The sequence below is a fragment of the Meles meles genome, chromosome 7 (genome assembly GCF_922984935.1).
Source record: "Meles meles chromosome 7, mMelMel3.1 paternal haplotype, whole genome shotgun sequence".
Lineage (NCBI taxonomy): Eukaryota > Metazoa > Chordata > Mammalia > Carnivora > Mustelidae > Meles > Meles meles.
In genome coordinates, this window is record NC_060072.1 from 3262757 (window position 1) to 3283965 (window position 21209).

Consider the following 21209-nt stretch of genomic DNA (forward strand, 5'->3'; position numbering starts at 1 on the left):
CCACCCTACATGCCTCTGATGATCCCACTCTGAGGTTTCAGCCCCGATGTTTCCTGTTGTCTTAGCTCAGACTGCTAAAACAAAATACCACGGGGGTGGGGTGGGTGGGCAGAGGTGGGGAGGTGTCTGAACAGCAAGGATTTATTTCTCACAGCTCTGGAGCCCCACGTCCAAGCTCAGGGTGTCAGCATGATTGGTTCTCGGTAAGGGCCATCTCCCTTCTTTGCAGATGGCTGCCTTCTTCTGTCCTGACAATGGCCTATACTTCGGGTTGGTGCCCTCAGAGAGAGAGAGGATAAGAAAAGAAAACCCTATTACATGTTGCCTTCAAAAGACCACTTTAAGTATAAAGACATACATAAGCTGAAAAGGAAATGAATGAGAGAACAATATGGCATGGAGACAGTAAGCATAAGAAGGCTAGTGTGGCTATTTTATTTCATTTTCCAATTTTATTCAGATACAATCAGCATATCATCTGGCATTGAACATCAGGTAAAACAGTCTTCCAAACAGAGATGATTACTGAGATAAACAGAAACGTCTCATCATGAGACAAAGACCAATTCACATGGATGTAACACAAATGTGTATCCATCTAATAGAGCCTGAAAAGACATGAAGCAACGATGGACAGAAAGGAAGGGTCAAAGACACAATTTTCTAGTCTCCACAGGAGAGAGTAACAGCCTCTCTCAGGGAGTCATAGAAAAACTAGAGAAAACCCAGGGAAGGCATAGAAGATGAAACACTCGGGTACCAACTCTCTTGATCTAGTTGACGTCTGTAGGACAACCCACCCAATGACGGGAGACACACCTTGTGTTTAAGGGCACCAGGACCATACAGCAAGGCAGACCACTCTACTGTATGGGCTCTCAGGCAAGTCTCAGTCCATGCAAAGGCTCAAAATCAGATGGAATGTATTCTCTGACCACGACAGACTTAAGTTACAAACAGGCAAAACTGTCAGATTTCGCACAAGCTCCAAATACTGGGAAATTAAATAAGCCACTTGAACTGATGGTTCAAAACCCAAACAGGGGCAAGTAGAAATAGTGTAAACTGAATGACAACAAATCTAGGCAAGCATGCAGGAGGCAGTTAAGCAGTGTTTGGTGGGACATTTACAGCATTAAATGCTTCTAGAGAAACGAAAAAGATCTAAAGACAAGGACTTTGGGTTTCATCCTAAGAAAGTAGGAAAAGCAAATCAAGAAACCCAAGTCAGATCTCCCTGGGCCCTTTAGCGAGTTCACATCCCTGTGGTTTTTGCCGAGGGTAGGTAAGGGGTTTACTTGCAGGCTTTTGGGAGCCTGCTGCTGCCTTAATTGGATGAGCGGTCCTGGTTGGAGGCATACTGCGGCCAGGCAGGGGTCAGGGTACCGCGGAAGCCCACCCATTATCAGCGACTGAGTTCTGACCCAGAGCCCACGCCCAAGACCCCCGCCAGACACGGAGGTAGTCTGGATCCTGAGGCCCGCCTCCCCGCGCACCCCCCCCCGCCCCCTTCCAGCCCGCGCCCCCTCCCCCCCCGCGGCGGTTTGCCAGACCCCACGGTTGCAGCAGCGGCTCCCAGGTTCCCAGGCAGGCGGCGCTATGCGGCCCCGAACCCTGCTTCTCCTCCTCCTCTTGGGCCTGGGCCTGGGCCTGGGCCGCGGCCGCCTCCCGCGGCCCACCGCTCCTGGCAGAGCCCTGGCTGCCAACCACGTCTCCCGGGCGACCGCCACACCGGAGTCCGGACCCCGCCGCCCGGATGCAGCCTCGTCCCGCCGCCCCCCACCAGCCGACCGGACCCGCCGCCCGGCCCACGGAGAAGGGGCCGCGCTGCGCGCTTGGAGGGCCGCCCCGGGCCTCGGGGAACCGGCCGGCAGCGCCCGCGTCCGCCTGCGGCCCCGCGCGGCCCCTGGCGGCCGCGTGATCCTGGCCGGTGGCTGCCGCCTCTGCCTGCCCCGCGGCCCCGCGCGCCCGCTCTGTGTCCTGCTGCGCGTCCTGCTGCGCGCGCGCCTGGCCGCCGCGCCCGCGCTCGTGCACCTGCGGCTGTCTGCGCGCCGCGGCCGGCTGTCCCTGCTGTGGCGCACCGCGCTGCCCCGCGCGCTCGGGCGCCCGGAGTGGACCTTCTGGCTCGTGCCGCTGCGGCCCGCCGGCCCTCGGCGCCCCCGCCGTTCCACCTCCGACCTGCCGGCCGCCGGGCCTCGCCCCTCCGCGGGCTTCGTGGCCCAAACGGAGTGTCCCACGGATGGGCCCACGCCTGTTGTCCTGGAAGCTGTCAACTCGGATGGGCCTCAAGCCATCCAGTCTTCCGTGTCCTGCCAGGTATCCCCAGACGAGCCCTGTGAGATCACCATGGTGAAGATCAACAGGAACAAAGATCATGAACCCTTGGTGCTGACCAGGAAGATGGAGGCTACCCTCAACGTGTCCATTGAGCACAACTGCCCTAATACCACCTCAGTTGTTCCAGAGTGGCACGTCTTTCCCGTGCGCTCTGTAAACAACATTCCGGACTGGAATGCGCCTTTGAAAACACAGGACACCAGACTTGGGATATCTCCACTGCATTTGGAAATCCGCCCCAAAACCTTATCTTTCGGGGTGTATGTGTTCAGATTCACACTCAACGTCTTCGATGCAAAAACAAAGGCACTTAAGACAAACGGTTCGGATTTCATCTATGTCAACATCACTAGAAGTGACCTATTGGCAGTCATTCCTGGCAAACCCAACTTAGTAATGCCATTCGGAACCATTCTGATTCTGGAAGGAAAGACGTCCTCTGATGCAGATTCGAACAACCCATCGGAGGGACTCCTTTTTTCTTGGTACTGTACTACCGATCCGAAAAACTACCAGGGACATAAAATCACAGTGATGAGCAACAGCGTCTGCTCCCCAAAGCAGACTGATCTGAACTGGAAGGAGACCTCTGGCCCTGTCCTCAGGGTTCCGCCAGGAACCCTGAAAGGTGGCGGTGTGTATTTCTTCAGAATGGTGGTCCGCAAGGGTCAGAGGAGAGTCTATATGGATAGAACGGTCCACGTGCTCAAAGGACCAGTCCCCGCAGCAAACATCTCGTGCATTGAAAATTGTGATGCCGTTTTGGGTATTTCAGCCAGATTTTCTTTGTTTCTCAATTGCACAACTTGTTCAACAAGCAAGGATGTGTATAAATGGTCGATTCTGTCAGCTCCAGGGGATGAGGTAAACTTTGATTGGGCAAAACACACCACAACAGGGAGGAATGGGGCTCATTTGTCTATAAAAGCTTTTGCTTTGAAGGATTTTCCTGAAGCGAAGTTTTGGGCTTCTGTGCATCTAGCAAGTTGGAGTGGGCATAACGTGGACTTGAAGCACTCCTTTGTTATTAACCATGTCCCTCAAGTCGGAGAGTGCAGCGTTAATCCAGCTACAGGAGTTGCCTTTGTTACCAGGTTTGTCATCCGGTGCGATAACTTTAAGGACAAGAACATCCCTCTTACATACAAAATGATAGTCTCTGATTTCTATGGTTTGGGTCAGATCAGTTCTGTAAAAGAAAACACCTTGGGGGTCATCCTGTATTTCGGGAATGAGTCCACATCGCCCCCTTCCTTTCTCCCTGTGGGTGTGTTGGCTAATCGTTATGCCATGAAGATATCTGTTCAGGTGTATGACTCTCTAGGAGCTTTTTCTCAGGTGACTTTGTACGCGACCGTACACGCCCCTACGGATAAAATCTCGGCCAAGGGTGTGCTCGATCGCTTATTCAATTTCACCATGGGACCAAATTCATTGCTATCTACTTTGCTTGACAGCCAGGAATTTCTACCTGCAGGTTATTTAATATATATAGCAGCTTCTGTTTTGAGTAACATGAAACCTGAATTAAGTTTGGAAGCTGACAAAGCCAGACTGCGGGAATACCTTGTCAACCAGACTTTCATTCTTCCCAATAGCACTTTGGTGGAAATTAGCCAGGTAGTCATGAGTGTTACTGAATTAACCCAGACGACTGCCGCATTCACTCGAATGGCTCAGAAACTGGCCACAGTGAGGATTTGGCTAGCAAATAGAGCCCTACAGCAGTCTCGACAGAATGACGCACACGTTCAGTCTGAACAAATAGAAACTGTGAGCACTGGCATATTAACAACTTTGTCTAATATCTTGAAGGTGACCGTTAGCTATGAAGTGGTCGATGAGCCTTTCTATGTGTTGGAATCACTAGCAGACACAGTATTGGAGGGTAAAGTGCCAGGGAACGAGACCACTGCAATGACGGCCTCCAGCCTTAATGTGTATGTCAGGAAAACTGAAAGGTGGGATGTTACCGATATCTTCAGGAATGAGAAAAGCAGTCGAAATTATTTTCGTCCGACGCTAAATGTGAGCAGTATTCCTAGTTTACCTGAAAACGCCCCGATTTCCACCATGTTTTGTGAGTTTGCAGATGATCCCTTTCCTTGGATGAATGATCAGGAAAGCTGTTCTGCAGAGGTGGTTGGATTCAGGATGACAGGCACCACACCTGACGGCGACGTGGTCGAGATCGTGCCCGATGTAGCCGAAGTGTACATCGCCAGGAAAAACTTGAGCTTTGCAGCTTTTAACCTCACAGTGGGACCCGAGAGTGAGACCGAGGGAGCTGATGAGTCCTTGAAAAGGACGACAGGGGAGTTTAGGGTTGAGGTGGACAGCAGTGTAGTGAAGGAGTTGCTGGTCCACATTGTGACCGAAGTGACCGTGTTGTTCACGGTGTTGGTGTACGCTGGCGGTGACATTACCCCCACTGCTCTGGTCGCCACCTTCCTTGTGCCCCATGACATCCCTCCCATGACCAACAAGAGTGACCTGTTTGACTCAGCCTGTGCCGTTAGGGAGGCCCGCGTGGTTTGCCTTCCAGCGTCCCTGCTGCAAGTCATAGCTCAGCGAGGCGGCTCGCCTGAGTGCACCTTGGTCATAGCTCTGCAGGCACCTCGTTTTGTCATGACAGCCAGTGATAAGCTAGTGAGAATCGCTCTTTTCAGCGCTCACTGCCTAGACATGTATGGGATCCAGAGCGATTGGAGAGAAGATACCTGTGTCCTCGGAGAGAGGACCACGTGGCGAAGAGTGCACTGCATCTGCCAAAGCACAAGGAGGGCTCGGCGGCAGCTGGATGTAATAAAACAAGCCAGCACGCACCTGCAAACCCACTTTCTGAAGGCCAATGTGATTGTACTCCCTAATGCTGTGGATCTACGGTTGGAGGCCATCAAGAACGTTACCCACAACCCTGTGACGCTCTTCACTGTACTTTTCATTATGCTGATGTACATAATCCTAGCTTTCTGGGCTTTGCTGATGGATGGGAGGGATCAGTATCTTCGGTTACACGTGATAATTCTACTTGATAATGATCCTTACGATAAGGTGTGTTACCTCGTGACTGTTTTTACAGGAAGCCGTTGTCGGGCTGGAACCAAGTCCGATGTCTTCATGCAACTCATGGGAACAGAAGGTGCCAGCGATGTGCATTGTCTGAGCCATCCGTATTTTACAACCCTCTACCGGGGAAGCATCAACACTTTTCTCCTAACCACGAAAAGGGACTTGGGGGACATCCATTCCATTCGTGTGTGGCACAACAATGAGGGCAAATCCCCCAGCTGGTATCTAAGCAGAGTCAAGGTAGAAAATCTGTTCAGCCGACACATCTGGCTGGTTTTATGCCGGGAATGGCTTTGTATTGACACCTCTTTGGACAGAACATTTCGTGTTACCGACCCAGAGCAGACTATCAACAGAAAGGACTATTTCTTGATAGAATCAGCTTACAGGATGGGGAGGGATCACTCGTGGTTCTCTATTTTCTCCAACAATACTTCTAGGACATTCAATCGGCTGCAGAGACTGTCCTGCTGTTTGGCCATGCTGATGGCCTCCCTTCTGTGTAATATTATGTTCTTTAATCTCGACAGGCCAGAGAATTTGGCGTCAGGAGAGGGGAGCTACGTCAGGTCAATGATGATAGGGCTGGAAAGTGTGTTAATTACGCTGCCTCTGAAAATATTGATTATTTTTCTCTTCACCTACTCCCAGAGGGAACCTCGTGTGACTCTAGAAAAGGTATCTCCCCAGAAGGCTTCTTCCATGGAGCTAGAGAATTTATACTGGGAGGAATTTCTGAGAAGATGGTATGCTCGTGAGTCTGGGGACCCATCCATCAAGGGGCCTTCGGAGCCTCCAACTGGGAAAAGACCTAGACTTCAAAAGACTGCCCAGGCGCTGTCTGCGACGTGGCACCAGCCTAAGAATAAAGAGAGCAGAGACTCACACAGCCAGGAAACAAACATTAATGCCAGTAACACAAACACAAATAACAATCAGAATGTTCCTTCTGGAGAGCCGCCATCCCATGAGGGTCCCACTGTGGAACTCAAGGAGAAGAGCAGTTTCGTTCTACCTTCGTGGTGCCTTCATATAGCGTGGCTCCTGGTTTTCGCCACGTCCATTATATCTTCGTTCTTCATCATATTTTATGGGCTGACCTATGGCTATGAAAAGTCAATGGACTGGCTCTTTGCATCCTTTTGTTCATTCTGTCTGTCTATATTTCTGGTTAAAACAAGTAGAATTATAGTTCTGTCAGGCTTCAGAACACGTAGGCCCAAGTATTGTAAAAACCTTTCATGGGAAAGCCAGTTCCACTACACTGAGATCCAGCTACAGAGCACCGTGAACCCAGAAGAAATGCAAAGGCAACACGAGCAGATCATGGAGCTCCGAAGATCGAGGATGTACCAGCCCCTCACCGAAGACGAAATCCTAATATTCAAGAGGAAGAGGGCAATTAAGAGGAGGGCTTTCCTCTTCCTGTGTTACGTTCTGACTCACTTCATCTTTCTAGCCCTCCTGCTGAGGCTCGTCGCCCTCCTGTGTCACGCGGACAGCTTTCACTATAACCGGTTTGTTCGCGATCGGTTCTCTGTGGATCTCGGCTCGGTGACCAAGCTGGAGGACATCTACAGGTGGCTGAACAGCGTGCTGGTGCCCCTGGTCCACAACGACCCGAATCCAGCCTTTCTGCCCGACAGCTCCTCTCAAATCCTGGGGCTTCCACTGCTGAGGCAGGTGAGGGCAAGACCTGGCGATAAACTCTGCCTGCCTGCCAACTTTGCCCAAACCAGCATGGGAAGAGAAATCCACTGTCGTCCCAAGTATGGCACTGACCCGGAAGACACCAGAAGCTACTCGGGCCTTTGGAACAAAGTTCTCAAGAGGCCTGAGGATAAGAATACCAATGGGTTTACTTACAAGCCTCCAGGGAAGATCTGGCGCTATGTCTCCCACGGACTCTTACACACCTACGGGTCGGGAGGCTATGCGTTCTATTTTTTCCCAGAGCAGCAGCCTTTTAATTCCACCGTGAGGCTCAGGGAACTCCAGAGCAGCGAGTGGCTTGATGAGAGGACGTGGGCCGTGATTCTGGAGCTGACCACCTTCAACGCAGACGTCAGTCTGTTCTGTAGCATTTCGGTCGTTTTCGAGGCGTCTCAGTTAGGAGTTGTGAACACGAGCTTATCCGTGCACTCCTTCTCGCTTGCCGATTTCGACAGGGAGACTTCTGCAGAAATCTACTTGTATGTGGCCATTCTCATTTTTTTTTTAGCGTACGTGGTCGATGAGGGTTACATCATCATGCAAGAAAGGGCCTCGTACGTGAGAAGTGTGTATAACCTGCTCAACTTTGCTCTGAAATGCATATTTACTGTGCTGGTCGTGCTGTTCCTTAGGAAGCACTTCTTGGCCACTGGCATAATTCGCTTTTACTTGTCGCACCCTGAGGATTTCATCCCGTTTCACGCAGTTTCTCAAGTAGATCACGCCATGAGGATCATTTTGGGTTTCCTGTTATTTCTGACCATTTTGAAGACCCTCAGGTATTCCAGAATCTTCTATGATGTGCGCCTGGCTCAGAGGGCCATTCAGGCGGCCCTTCCCGGCATCTGCCACATGGCCCTGGTGGTGTCCGTGTACTTTTTTGTGTACATGGCATTTGGCTACCTGGTGTTTGGTCAACACGAGTGGAACTACAGTAACCTGATTCATGCTACGCAGACGATATTCTCCTATTGCGTTTCAGCATTTCAGAACACCGAGTTCTCCAACAACAGGGTTCTGGGGGTCCTGTTCCTCTCATCCTTCATGCTGGTGATGATCTGCATATTGATCAACTTGTTTCAGGCCGTGATATTGTCCGCCTATGAGGAAATGAAGCAGCCCGTGTATGAGGAACCATCAGACGAAGCGGAAGCAATGACCTATCTGTGTCGCAAGCTAAGAGCAATGTTCAGGTTTCTGACCTTCCAACCCAGGGACAAAGATGAACCAGAGTTCTTTGTCAACATGCTGTATGGGCAGCCAGAGAAGAACAGCCGGCGGTATCTGGGGCTGAAGACCAGAAACATCAAAGGGAAGAAAATGGTTTATCTTGTTGTGTGATGAGTGACAGGGTCAAGACCCACAGGCAAGACACCCACCCCTGCCCCGATGCCGGTTCTCCGGATGTAAGGAATGTTCAATGGCTCAGCAGTGCTCTCTTCCCGTGTCCTGCAAAATGCACACCCCTACGTTCAGAAGTGTCTCTACCGTTGGCCTCTACTCCTGAGTGTTGGGGTGTAGGGCAGGTCTCCAGCATGTTAGCCCGGGACCGATGTCTCTCTAGCGGTAACTCGGTGTCCTTGGAGCCCACAGCAGATAGAGAAGTAGGGACCTGGAGTTGGGTAGAGAGCTCTGAAGTGTCCTCACTCTACTTCCCTAGGGTAGAGCATTCTCTCCTGCAACTGTCTCCTCTGGGGCTGGGTGTGAGGAATTTGTGGGTCCCTCAATCGCTCTGGGGGATCCCCATGCAGAGCAGAGCTGGGAAACCCCTCTCAACCCTTGACTTCGCCTCCACACCCCACCCCTCACCATCCAGCTCTGCCAGGGCTGGAGGGACTGTGTATCGAAATCAGGATCTCTCTTTCTGTTTTCAAATTTAGGGATGGGACCTGAAGGTCAGAAGTCTGAGCTTCCCATCTACTCCTGAGGGCTACTGCCAGTTAAAGCTTTGAAAGTAATACCATTTTCTGGCCATTAGACATGAATTTTGTTCAACAGCAAAAAGGCGTGTGTGTGTGTCTGTGTGTGTGTGTGTTTTGTCGGGGGCAGTGGGCTCACACGGAAAGATAGTAAGTGTTCTCTATACTGACTGTAAGAATTTGTCCATCCAGGTCTTGGGCTTTGGGTAATTTACAGCACGGTGGATTATTGCAGAATAATAAAGAAAGTGTGGTTTATTGTTTAAGAGCAATACGGCTCACAACTCACAGTTCTGCTCAGAAGCAAGTTCCTTTATGTAGGTGGCACTTTAAGCTTTATCGGAATTAAGTGTGAGATTGCTCCTGTGAGACTTGCCGTGATTTCTGCGTGAGGGGTGTGTGTTCAGATGGATCCTGCCTTCCCCACGGAGAGCCCGTGGAGAGGGACAACCTAATCAGCTGGGAGACAACTATGTCCCAAGGCTTTGTTATTCACTGGGTGCCCCTGTGGTCCTGGGCTGTGCTGGAATGGCTCACAGACACGCGCATGTGCTTTCCATGCCACTCACACAAGAGTGCCTGAAGGTCAGATTTGGATTTTCTTCTCTTTTTTAGGATATTATTGATTTGAAAGAGAGAGGGTTGGGGAGGGTCAGAGGGAGAAGCAGAATCCCCGTTGAGCTAGGAGCAGGAAGCAGGCCTAATCCCAGGAGGATCATGACCTGAGTGGAAGACAGAGACTGACTGAGCCACCCACATGTCCTTCTCTTTTTGTCTGTAAATATGTGGTTTCCTGGAGAAGCCTTTACAAATACTTTGAGATATTCCTAATCCTTTGGATTGGTTTTCTTCTTATATTACAAACGGTAGAGAGCTCAAATTCAAAATTAACTTTGTTTTCTACCAAAGACCATGATTTGCTCTTTTAGTATTTCCCGTAGCTCTTGCAGTCCATCTCCTAACCTGTGTAGCCTGTCTTAGGGCTTGAGCAGTATTTAAGAGACAAGGTCATGTATCCGAGTGCTTATAGGTCATACATGAAGAGCTTCATCCAGACGGTCCATCTTTGGGCAGACACAGAATACAATAAAGTCCACGGTATATAATCCTGGCTGCGATCCAAGGAATGCTCTTGCTGGAAGCACCCAGAGGTCCCATCTGCTGGTAAGAAAATCAGAGTGTTTCCTCAGCGCTCCCCTCGGTCCAAGTCCCGGAATCCGTGTTATTCCCAGGATTACTAAAATGCCTTGTATATTCCTTAATTCTCAATTGCCCAAAGGAAGAAGGCCCAGCCCCCAGGCATTTTGGCTTCAGGGGCAGCAGAGTGCTTGGCATACGTAGGGGCCGAGGGGCCTGGAGAGGGGCACGGTGGGGAGGCACGGGGGAAGAGCGGGTCTGAGACTGGGGCACGGGACCCCGCGGGCCAGAGTGCACACTGGAAGCTGGAGCAGGGCAGGCTGCGGAGGGCCGGGTCACTGGGACTCAGATCTCCAAAGGAGTCACAGGCCACGTTGGGAGCAGCACAGTGACAAGTCTTCAGGACACACCACTTTAAAGTGTCCACGGGCAAGGACAGGGCTCCTTTTGAACCTATCTCGTCTGTTGCCTGGGGGAGACACACACTCTCCTGCCTCTGGCGTTGGCCCAGGCCTGGGGACTCCTGTCCCGAAGTGTGTGTGTGGAGGAGGGCAGAGGGAATCACCGACTAGGAACAGGAGGCTCCAGCTTCCTCTTCCTCATCTTCAGCTGCTCTGACCCATCAGGCCACACTGTGTCTTCCCTGAATCTCCTCTTTCCTTGCTTCCAGGACACCACACCCTCCTGCTTTCCCTTCTGCCCCCCCTGCCTGTCTCTGTCCGCCACACCACTAAGTACGGGAGGCGGCCAGAGTCTGTCTCCTCCATCGGGGCCTCCACCCTACATGCCTCTGATGACCCCAATCTGAGTTTTCAGCCCGGACGTTTCCTGTTGTCTTAGATCAGACTGCTAAAACAAAATACCACGGCGGGGGTGGGGGGCGGAGTGGGGGCGGTGTCTGAACAGCAAGGATTTATTTCTCACAGCTCTGGAGCCCCACGTCATGCTCAGGGTGTCAGCATGATCGGTTCTCGGTAAGGGCCATCTCCCTTCTTTGCAGATGGCTGCCTTCTTCTGTCCTGACAGTGTCCTATCCTTCGGGTTGGTGCCCTCAGAGAGAGAGAGGATAAGAAAAGAAAACCCTATTACATGTTGCCTTCAAAAGACCACTTTAATATATTGGGGCGCCTGGGCGGCTGGCTCAGTGGATTAAGCCGCTGCCTTCGGCTCAGGTCATGATCTCAGGGTCCTGGGATCGAGCCCCGCATCGGGCTCTCTGCTCAGCAGGGAGTCTGCTTCCCTACCTCTCTCTCTGCTTGCCTCTCTGCCTACTTGTGATCTCTGTCTGTCAAATAAATAAAATCTAAAAAAAAAAAAAAAGACCACTTTAATATAAAGACATACATAAGCTGAAATGGAAATGAATGAGAGAACAATATGGCATGGAGACAGTAAGCATAAGAAGGCTAGTGTGGCTATTTTATTTCATTTTCCAATTTTATTCAGATACAATCAGCATATCATCTGGCATTGAACATCAGGTAAAACAGTCTTCCAAACAGAGATGATTACTGAGATAAACAGAAACGTCTCATCATGAGACAAAGACCAATTCACATGGATGTAACACAAATGTGTATCCATCTAATAGAGCCTGAAAAGACATGAAGCAACGATGGACAGAAAGGAAGGGTCAAAGACACAATTTTCTAGTCACCACAGGAGAGAGTAAACAGCCTCTCTCAGCGAGTCATAGAAAAACTAGAGAAAACCCAGGGAAGGCATAGAAGATGAAACACTCGGGTACCAACTCTCTTGATCTAGTTGACGTCTGTAGGACAACCCACCCAATGACGGGAGACACACCTTGTGTTTAAGGGCACCAGGACCATACAGCAAGGCAGACCACTCTACTGTATGGGCTCTCAGGCAAGTCTCAGTCCATGCAAAGGCTCAAAATCAGATGGAATGTATTCTCTGACCACGACAGACTTAAGTTACAGACCCGCATAACTGTAAGATTTCACACAAGCTCCAAATACCGGGAAATAAAAGAACCCATTTGAACTGATGGTTCAGAACCAAACAGGGGCTAGTAGAAATCGTTTAAATTGAATGATAACAAATCTAGGCAAGCATGCAGGAGGCAGTTAAGCAGTGTTTGGTGGGACATTTACAGCATTAAATGCCTCTAGAGAAATGAAAAAGATCTAAATCAAGGACTCGGGATTTCATCCTAAGAAAGTAGGAAAAGCAAATGAAGAACCATAGACTCAGAACTCCCTGGGCTCTCAGGGAGGTCACAACACTGTGTTTTTTTTGCCAGGGAAAGGGGATGCCAGCCTAGGGAGTCCTTTCCAGGGTGTTGGGAGCCTGGACCCTCTTAATTCCATGAGCACTCCTGCTTGGAGGCCTACAGTGGCAGGCAGGGGGAGGGGACACCGGAAGCCCAAGTCCATTCCATGCTCCAGGGTCGTGACCCATGGCCCGCGCCACCCCCACGCACCCCAGGCCGCGAGCCCCCTGTGGCTGTTAGCCAGACCCCAGCCTTGTGTTAGCGGCTCCCAGGTTCACGGGCAGGCGGCGCTATGGGGCCCAGAACCTTGCTTCTCCTCCTCCTCTTGGGCCTGGGCCTGGGCCTGGGCCTGGGCCTGGGTCGCGGCCGCCTCCCGCGGCCCACCGCTCCTGGCAGAGCCCTGGCTGCCAACCACGTCTCCCGGGCGACCGCCACACCGGAGTCCGGACCCCGCCGCCCAGATGCAGCCTCGTCCCGCCGCCCCCCACCAGCCGACCGGACCCGCCGCCCGGCCCACGGAGAAGGGGCCGCGCTGCGCGCTTGGAGGGCCGCCCCGGGCCTCGGGGAACCGGCCGGCAGCGCCCGCGTCCGCCTGCGGCCCCGCGCGGCCCCTGGCGGCCGCGTGATCCTGGCCGGTGGCTGCCGCCTCTGCCTGCCCCGCGGCCCCGCGCGCCCGCTCTGTGTCCTGCTGCGCGTCCTGCTGCGCGCGCGCCTGGCCGCCGCGCCCGCGCTCGTGCACCTGCGGCTGTCTGCGCGCCGCGGCCGGCTGTCCCTGCTGTGGCGCACCGCGCTGCCCCGCGCGCTCGGGCGCCCGGAGTGGACCTTCTGGCTCGTGCCGCTGCGGCCCGCCGGCCCTCGGCGCCCCCGCCGTTCCACCTCCGACCTGCCGGCCGCCGGGCCTCGCCCCTCCGCGGGCTTCGTGGCCCAAACGGAGTGTCCCACGGATGGGCCCACGCCTGTTGTCCTGGAAGCTGTCAACTCGGATGGGCCTCAAGCCATCCAGTCTTCCGTGTCCTGCCAGGTATCCCCAGAGGTGCCCTGTGAGATCACCATGGTGAAGATCAACAGGAACAAAGATCATGAACCCTTGGTGCTGACCAGGAAGATGGAGGCTACCCTCAACGTGTCCATTGAGCACAACTGCCCTAATACCACCTCAGTTGTTCCAGAGTGGCACGTCTTTCCCGTGCGCTCTGTAAACAACATTCCGGACTGGAATGCGCCTTTGAAAACACAGGACACCAGACTTGGGATATCTCCACTGCATTTGGAAATCCGCCCCAAAACCTTATCTTTCGGGGTGTATGTGTTCAGATTCACACTCAACGTCTTCGATGCAAAAACAAAGGCACTTAAGACAAACGGCTCGGATTTCATCTATGTCAACATCACTAGAAGTGACCTATTGGCAGTCATTCCTGGCAAACCCAACTTAGTAATTCCATTCGGAACCATTCTGATTCTGGAAGGAAAGACGTCCTCTGATGCAGATTCGAACAACCCATCGGAGGGACTCCTTTTTTCTTGGTACTGTACCACCGATCCGAAAAACTACCAGGGACATAAAATCACAGTGATAAGCAACAGCGTCTGCTCCCCAAAGCAGACTGATCTGAACTGGAAGGAGACCTCTGGCCCTGTCCTCACAGTTCCACCAGGAACCCTGAAAGGCGGCGGTGTGTATTTCTTCAGAATGGTGGTCCGCAAGGGTCAGAGGAGAGTCTATATGGATAGAACGGTCCACGTGCTCAAAGGACCAGTCCCCGCAGCAAACATCTCGTGCATTGAAAATTGTGATGCCGTTTTGGGTATTTCAGCCAGATTTTCTTTGTTTCTCAATTGCACAACCTGTTCAACAAGCAAGGATGTGTATAAATGGTCGATTCTGTCAGCTCCAGGGGATGAGGTAAACTTTGATTGGGCAAAACACACCACAACAGGGAGGAATGGGGCTCATTTGTCTATAAAAGCTTTTGCTTTGAAGGATTTTCCTGAAGCGAAGTTTTGGGCTTCTGTGCATCTAGCAAGTTGGAGTGGGCATAACGTGGACTTGAAGCACTCCTTTGTTATTAACTATGTCCCTCAAGTCGGAGAGTGCAGCGTTAATCCAGCTACAGGAGTTGCCTTTGTTACCAGGTTTGTCATCCGGTGCGATAACTTTAAGGACAAGAACATCCCTCTTACATACAAAATGATAGTCTCTGATTTGTATGGTTTTGGTCAGATCAGTTCTATACAAGAGAACACCTTGGGGGCCATCCTGTATTTCGGGAATGAGTCCACATCACCCCCTTCCTTTCTCCCTGTGGGTGTGTTGGCTAATCGTTATGCCATGAAGATATTTGTTCAGGTGTATGACTCTCTAGGAGCTTTTTCTCAGGTGACTTTGTACGCGACCGTTCATGCCCCTACGGATAAAATCTCGGCCAAGGGTGTGCTCGATCGCTTATTCAATTTCACCATGGGACCAAATTCATTGCTATCTACTTTGCTTGACAGCCAGGAATTTCTACCTGCAGGTTATTTAATATATATAGCAGCTTCTGTTTTGAATAACATGAAACCTGAATTAAGTTTGGAAGCTGACAAAGCCAGACTGCGGGAATACCTTGTCAACCAGACTTTCATTCTTCCCAATAGCACTTTGGTGGAAATTAGCCAGGTAGTCATGAGTGTTACTAAATTAACCCAGACGACCGCCGCATTCACTCGAATGGCTCAGAAACTGGCCACAGTGAGGATTTGGCTAGCAAATAGAGCCCTACAGCAGTCTCGACAGAATGACGCACACGTTCAGTCTGAACAAATAGAAACTGTGAGCACTGGCATATTAACAACTTTGTCTAATATCTTGAAGGTGACCGTTAGCTATGAAGTGGTCGATGAGCCTTTCTATGTGTTGGAATCACTAGCAGACACAGTATTGGAGGGTAAAGTGCCAGGGAACGAGACCACTGCAATGACGGCCTCCAGCCTTAATGTGTATGTCAGGAAAACTGAAAGGTGGGATGTTACCGATATCTTCAGGAATGAGAAAAGCAGTCGAAATTATTTTCGTCCGACGCTAAATGTGAGCAGTATTCCTAGTTTACCTGAAAACGCCCCGATTTCCACCATGTTTTGTGAGTTTGCAGATGATCCCTTTCCTTGGGTGAATGATCAGGAAAGCTGCTCTGCAGAGGTGGTTGGATTCAGGATGACAGGCACCACACCTGACGGCGACGTGGTCGAGATCGTGCCCGATGTAGCCGAAGTGTACATTGCCAGGAAAAACTTGAGCTTTGCAGCTTTTAACCTCACAGTGGGACCCGAGAGTGAGACCGAGGGAGCTGATGAGTCCTTGAAAAGGACGACAGGGGAGTTTAGGGTTGAGGTGGACAGCAGTGTAGTGAAGGAGTTACTGGTCCACATTGTGACTGAAGTGACCGTGTTGTTCACGGTGTTGGTGTACGCTGGCGGTGACATTACCCCCACTGCTCTGGTCGCCACCTTCTTTGTTCCCCATGATATTCCTCCCATGGCCACCCATAGTGACCTGTTTGGCTCAGCCTGTGCCGTTAGGGAGGCCCGCGTGGTTTGCCTTCCAGCGTCCCTGCTGCAAGTCATAGCTCAGCGAGGCGGCTCGCCTGAGTGCACCTTGGTCATAGCTCTGCAGGCACCTCGTTTTGTCATGACAGCCAGTGATAAGCTAGTGAGAATCGCTCTTTTCAGCGCTCACTGCCTAGACATGTATGGGATCCAGAGCGATTGGAGAGAAGATACCTGTGTCCTCGGAGAGAGGACCACGTGGCGAAGAGTGCACTGCATCTGCCAAAGCACAAGGAGGGCTCGGCGGCAGCTGGATGTAATAAAACAAGCCAGCACGCACCTGCAAACCCACTTCTTGACAACCAAATTTATTGTGATTCCTAATGCTGTGGATCTACGGTTGGAGGTCATCAAGAACGTTACCCACAACCCTGTGACGCTCTTCACTGTACTTTTCATTGCGATGATGTACATAATCCTAGCTTTCTGGGCTTTGCTGATGGATGGGAGGGATCGGTATCTTCGGCTACACGTGATAATTCTACTTGATAATGATCCTTACGATAAGGTGTGTTACCTCGTGACTATTTTTACAGGAAGCCGTTGTGGGGCTGGAACCAGGGCCGATGTCTTCGTGCAAGTTTTGGGAACGGAAGGTGCCAGCGATGTGCATTGTCTGAGCCATCCGTATTTTACAACCCTCTACCGGGGAAGCATCAACACTTTTCTCCTAACCACGAAAAGGGACTTGGGGGACATCCATTCCATTCGTGTGTGGCACAACAATGAGGGCAAATCCCCCAGCTGGTATCTAAGCAGAGTCAAGGTAGAAAATCTGTTCAGCCGACACATCTGGCTGGTTTTATGCCGGGAATGGCTTTGTATTGACACCTCTTTGGACAGAACATTTCGTGTTACCGACCCAGAGCAGACTATCAACAGAAAGGACTATTTCCTGATTGAATCAGCTTACAGGATGGGGAGAGATCACACGTGGTTCTCTATTTTCTCCAACAGTACTTCTAGGGCATTCAGCAGGCTGCAGAGACTGTCCTGCTGTTTGGCCATGCTGATGGCCTCCCTTCTGTGTAATATTATGTTCTTTAATCTCGACAGGCCAGAGAATTTGGCGTCAGGAGAGGGGAGCTACGTCAGGTCAATGATGATAGGGCTGGAAAGTGTGTTAATCACGCTGCCTCTGCAAATATTGATTATTTTTCTCTTCACCTACTCCCAGAGGGAACCTCGTGTGACTCTAGAAAAGGTATCTCCCCAGAAGGCTTCTTCCATGGAGCTAGAGAATTTATACTGGGAGGAATTTCTGAGAAGATGGTATGCTCGTGAGTCTGGGGACCCATCCATCAAGGGGCCTTCGGAGCCTCCAACTGGGAAAAGACCTAGACTTCAAAAGACTGCCCAGGCGCTGTCTGCGACGTGGCACCAGCCTAAGAATAAAGAGAGCAGAGACTCACACAGCCAGGAAACAAACATTAATGCCAGTAACACAAACACAAATAACAATCAGAATGTTCCTTCTGGAGAGCCGCCATCCCATGAGGGTCCCACTGTGGAACTCAAGGAGAAGAGCAGTTTCGTTCTACCTTCGTGGTGCCTTCATATAGCGTGGCTCCTGGTTTTCGCCACGTCCATTATATCTTCGTTCTTCATCATATTTTATGGGCTGACCTATGGCTATGAAAAGTCAATGGACTGGCTCTTTGCATCCTTTTGTTCATTCTGTCTGTCCATTTTTCTGGTGCAAACGTGTAAAATTATACTTCTGTCAGGCTTCAGATCAAGTTCGCCCAAGTATTGTAAAAACCTTTCATGGGAAAGCCAGTTCTGCTACACTGAGATCCAGCTACAGAGCACACTGAGCCCAGAAGAAATGGAAAGGCGACACAAGCAGATCATGGAACTCCGAAGATCGAGGATGTACCAGCCCCTCACCGAAGACGAAATCCTAATATTCAAGAGGAAGAGGGCAATTAAGAGGAGGGCTTTCCTGATTCTGTGTTCCTTTCTGACTCACTTCATCTTTCTAGCCCTCCTGTTGAGGCTTGTCACCCTCCTGTGTCACGCGGACAGCTTTCACTATAACCAGTTTGTTCGCGATCGGTTCTCTGTGGATCTCGGCTCGGTGACCAAGCTGGAGGACATCTACAGGTGGCTGAACAGCGTGCTGGTGCCCCTGGTCCACAACGACCCGAATCCAGCCTTTCTGCCCGACAGCTCCTCTCAAATCCTGGGGCTTCCACTGCTGAGGCAGGTGAGGGCAAGACCTGGCGATAAACTCTGCCTGCCTGCCAACTTTGCCCAAACCAGCATGGGAAGAGAAATCCACTGTCGTCCCAAGTATGGCACTGACCCGGAAGACACCAGAAGCTACTCGGGCCTTTGGAACAAAGTTCTCAAGAGGCCTGAGGATAAGAATACCAATGGGTTTACTTACAAGCCTCCAGGGAAGATCTGGCGCTATGTCTCCCACGGACTCTTACACACCTACGGGTCGGGAGGCTATGCGTTCTATTTTTTCCCAGAGCAGCAGCCTTTTAATTCCACCGTGAGGCTCAGGGAACTCCAGAGCAGCGAGTGGCTTGATGAGAAGACGTGGGCCGTGATTCTGGAGCTGACCACCTTCAACGCAGACGTCAGTCTGTTCTGTAGCATTTCGGTCGTTTTCGAGGCGTCTCAGTTAGGAGTTGTGAACACGAGCTTATCCGTGCACTCCTTCTCGCTTGCCGATTTCGACAGGGAGACTTCTGCAGAAATCTACTTGTATGTGGCCATTCTCATTTTTTTTTTAGCCTACGTGGTCGATGAGGGTTACATCATCATGCAAGAAAGGGCCTCGTACGTGAGAAGTGTGTATAACCTGCTCAACTTTGCTCTGAAATGCATATTTACTGTGCTGGTCGTGCTGTTCCTTAGGAAGCACTTCTTGGCCACTGGCATAATTCGCTTTTACTTGTCGCACCCTGAGGATTTCATCCCGTTTCACGCAGTTTCTCAAGTAGATCACGCCATGAGGATCATTTTGGGTTTCCTGTTATTTCTGACCATTTTGAAGACCCTCAGGTATTCCAGAATCTTCTATGATGTGCGCCTGGCTCAGAGGGCCATTCAGGCGGCCCTTCCCGGCATCTGCCACATGGCCCTGGTGGTGTCCGTGTACTTTTTTGTGTACATGGCATTTGGCTACCTGGTGTTTGGTCAACACGAGTGGAACTACAGTAACCTGATTCATGCTACGCAGACGATATTCTCCTATTGCGTTTCAGCATTTCAGAACACCGAGTTCTCCAACAACAGGGTTCTGGGGGTCCTTTTCCTCTCTTCTTTCATTCTGGTTATGATCTGTGTATTGATCAACTTATTTCGAGCAGTGATTTTGTCTACCTATAAGAAAATGAAGCAGCCCGTGTATGAGGAACCATCAGACGAAGCGGAAGCAATGACCTATCTGTGTCGCAAGCTAAGAGCAATGTTCAGGTTTCTGACCTTCCAACCCAGGGACAAAGATGAACCAGAGTTCTTTGTCAACATGCTGTATGGGCAGCCAGAGAAGAACAGCCGGCGGTATCTGGGGCTGAAGACCAGAAACATCAAAGGGAAGAAAATGGTTTATCTTGTTGTGTGATGAGTGACAGGGTCAAGACCCACAGGCAAGACACCCACCCCTGCCCCGATGCCGGTTCTCCGGATGTAAGGAATGTTCAATGGCTCAGCAGTGCTCTCTTCCCGTGTCCTGCAAAATGCACACCCCTACGTTCAGAAGTGTCTCTACCGTTGGCCTCTACTCCTGAGTGTTGGGGTGTAGGGCAGGTCTCCAGCATGTTAGCCCGGGACCGATGTCTCTCTAGCGGTAACTCGGTGTCCTTGGAGCCCACAGCAGATAGAGAAGTAGGGACCTGGAGTTGGGTAGAGAGCTCTGAAGTGTCCTCACTCTACTTCCCTAGGGTAGAGCATTCTCTCCTGCAACTGTCTCCTCTGGGGCTGGGTGTGAGGAATTTGTGGGTCCCTCAATCGCTCTGGGGGATCCCCATGCAGAGCAGAGCTGGGAAACCCCTCTCAACCCTTGACTTCGCCTCCACACCCCACCCCTCACCATCCAGCTCTGCCAGGGCTGGAGGGACTGTGTATCGAAATCAGGATCTCTCTTTCTGTTTTCAAATTTAGGGATGGGACCTGAAGGTCAGAAGTCTGAGCTTCCCATCTACTCCTGAGGGCTACTGCCAGTTAAAGCTTTGAAAGTAATACCATTTTCTGGCCATTAGACATGAATTTTGTTCAACAGCAAAAAGGCGTGTGTGTGTGTCTGTGTGTGTGTGTGTTTTGTCGGGGGCAGTGGGCTCACACGGAAAGATAGTAAGTGTTCTCTATACTGACTGTAAGAATTTGTCCATCCAGGTCTTGGGCTTTGGGTAATTTACAGCACGGTGGATTATTGCAGAATAATAAAGAAAGTGTGGTTTATTGTTTAAGAGCAATACGGCTCACAACTCACAGTTCTGCTCAGAAGCAAGTTCCTTTATGTAGGTGGCACTTTAAGCTTTATCGGAATTAAGTGTGAGATTGCTCCTGTGAGACTTGCCGTGATTTCTGCGTGAGGGGTGTGTGTTCAGATGGATCCTGCCTTCCCCACGGAGAGCCCGTGGAGAGGGACAACCTAATCAGCTGGGAGACAACTATGTCCCAAGGCTTTGTTATTCACTGGGTGCCCCTGTGGTCCTGGGCTGTGCTGGAATGGCTCACAGACACGCGCATGTGCTTTCCATGCCACTCACACAAGAGTGCCTGAAGGTCAGATTTGGATTTTCTTCTCTTTTTTAGGATATTATTGATTTGAAAGAGAGAGGGTTGGGGAGGGTCAGAGGGAGAAGCAGAATCCCCGTTGAGCTAGGAGCAGGAAGCAGGCCTAATCCCAGGAGGATCATGACCTGAGTGGAAGACAGAGACTGACTGAGCCACCCACATGTCCTTCTCTTTTTGTCTGTAAATATGTGGTTTCCTGGAGAAGCCTTTACAAATACTTTGAGATATTCCTAATCCTTTGGATTGGTTTTCTTCTTATATTACAAACGGTAGAGAGCTCAAATTCAAAATTAACTTTGTTTTCTACCAAAGACCATGATTTGCTCTTTTAGTATTTCCCGTAGCTCTTGCAGTCCATCTCCTAACCTGTGTAGCCTGTCTTAGGGCTTGAGCAGTATTTAAGAGACAAGGTCATGTATCCGAGTGCTTATAGGTCATACATGAAGAGCTTC

The 21209-nt window shown here is 51.0% G+C and overlaps 2 protein-coding genes across 2 annotated transcripts; both read left to right on the top strand.

Annotated features, from left to right (window-relative positions):
• The first annotated feature begins 1592 nt into the window (after nucleotides 1–1592).
• Nucleotides 1593–9445, top strand: LOC123945787 (polycystic kidney disease and receptor for egg jelly-related protein-like). Its single transcript, XM_046010663.1, has 2 exons — nucleotides 1593–9155; nucleotides 9435–9445. Exon 1 carries the CDS (start codon nucleotides 1600–1602, stop codon nucleotides 8461–8463), a length of 6864 nt encoding a protein of 2287 aa, XP_045866619.1. The 5' UTR covers nucleotides 1593–1599; the 3' UTR covers nucleotides 8464–9155; nucleotides 9435–9445.
• Nucleotides 9446–11138: 1693 nt separating this feature from the next.
• On the top strand, nucleotides 11139–20564 carry LOC123946020 (polycystic kidney disease and receptor for egg jelly-related protein-like). Its single transcript, XM_046011072.1, has 3 exons — nucleotides 11139–11152; nucleotides 12811–20274; nucleotides 20554–20564. Exons 1-2 carry the CDS (start codon nucleotides 11139–11141, stop codon nucleotides 19580–19582), a joined length of 6786 nt encoding a protein of 2261 aa, XP_045867028.1. The 3' UTR covers nucleotides 19583–20274; nucleotides 20554–20564.
• The last annotated feature ends 645 nt before the right edge of the window (nucleotides 20565–21209 follow it).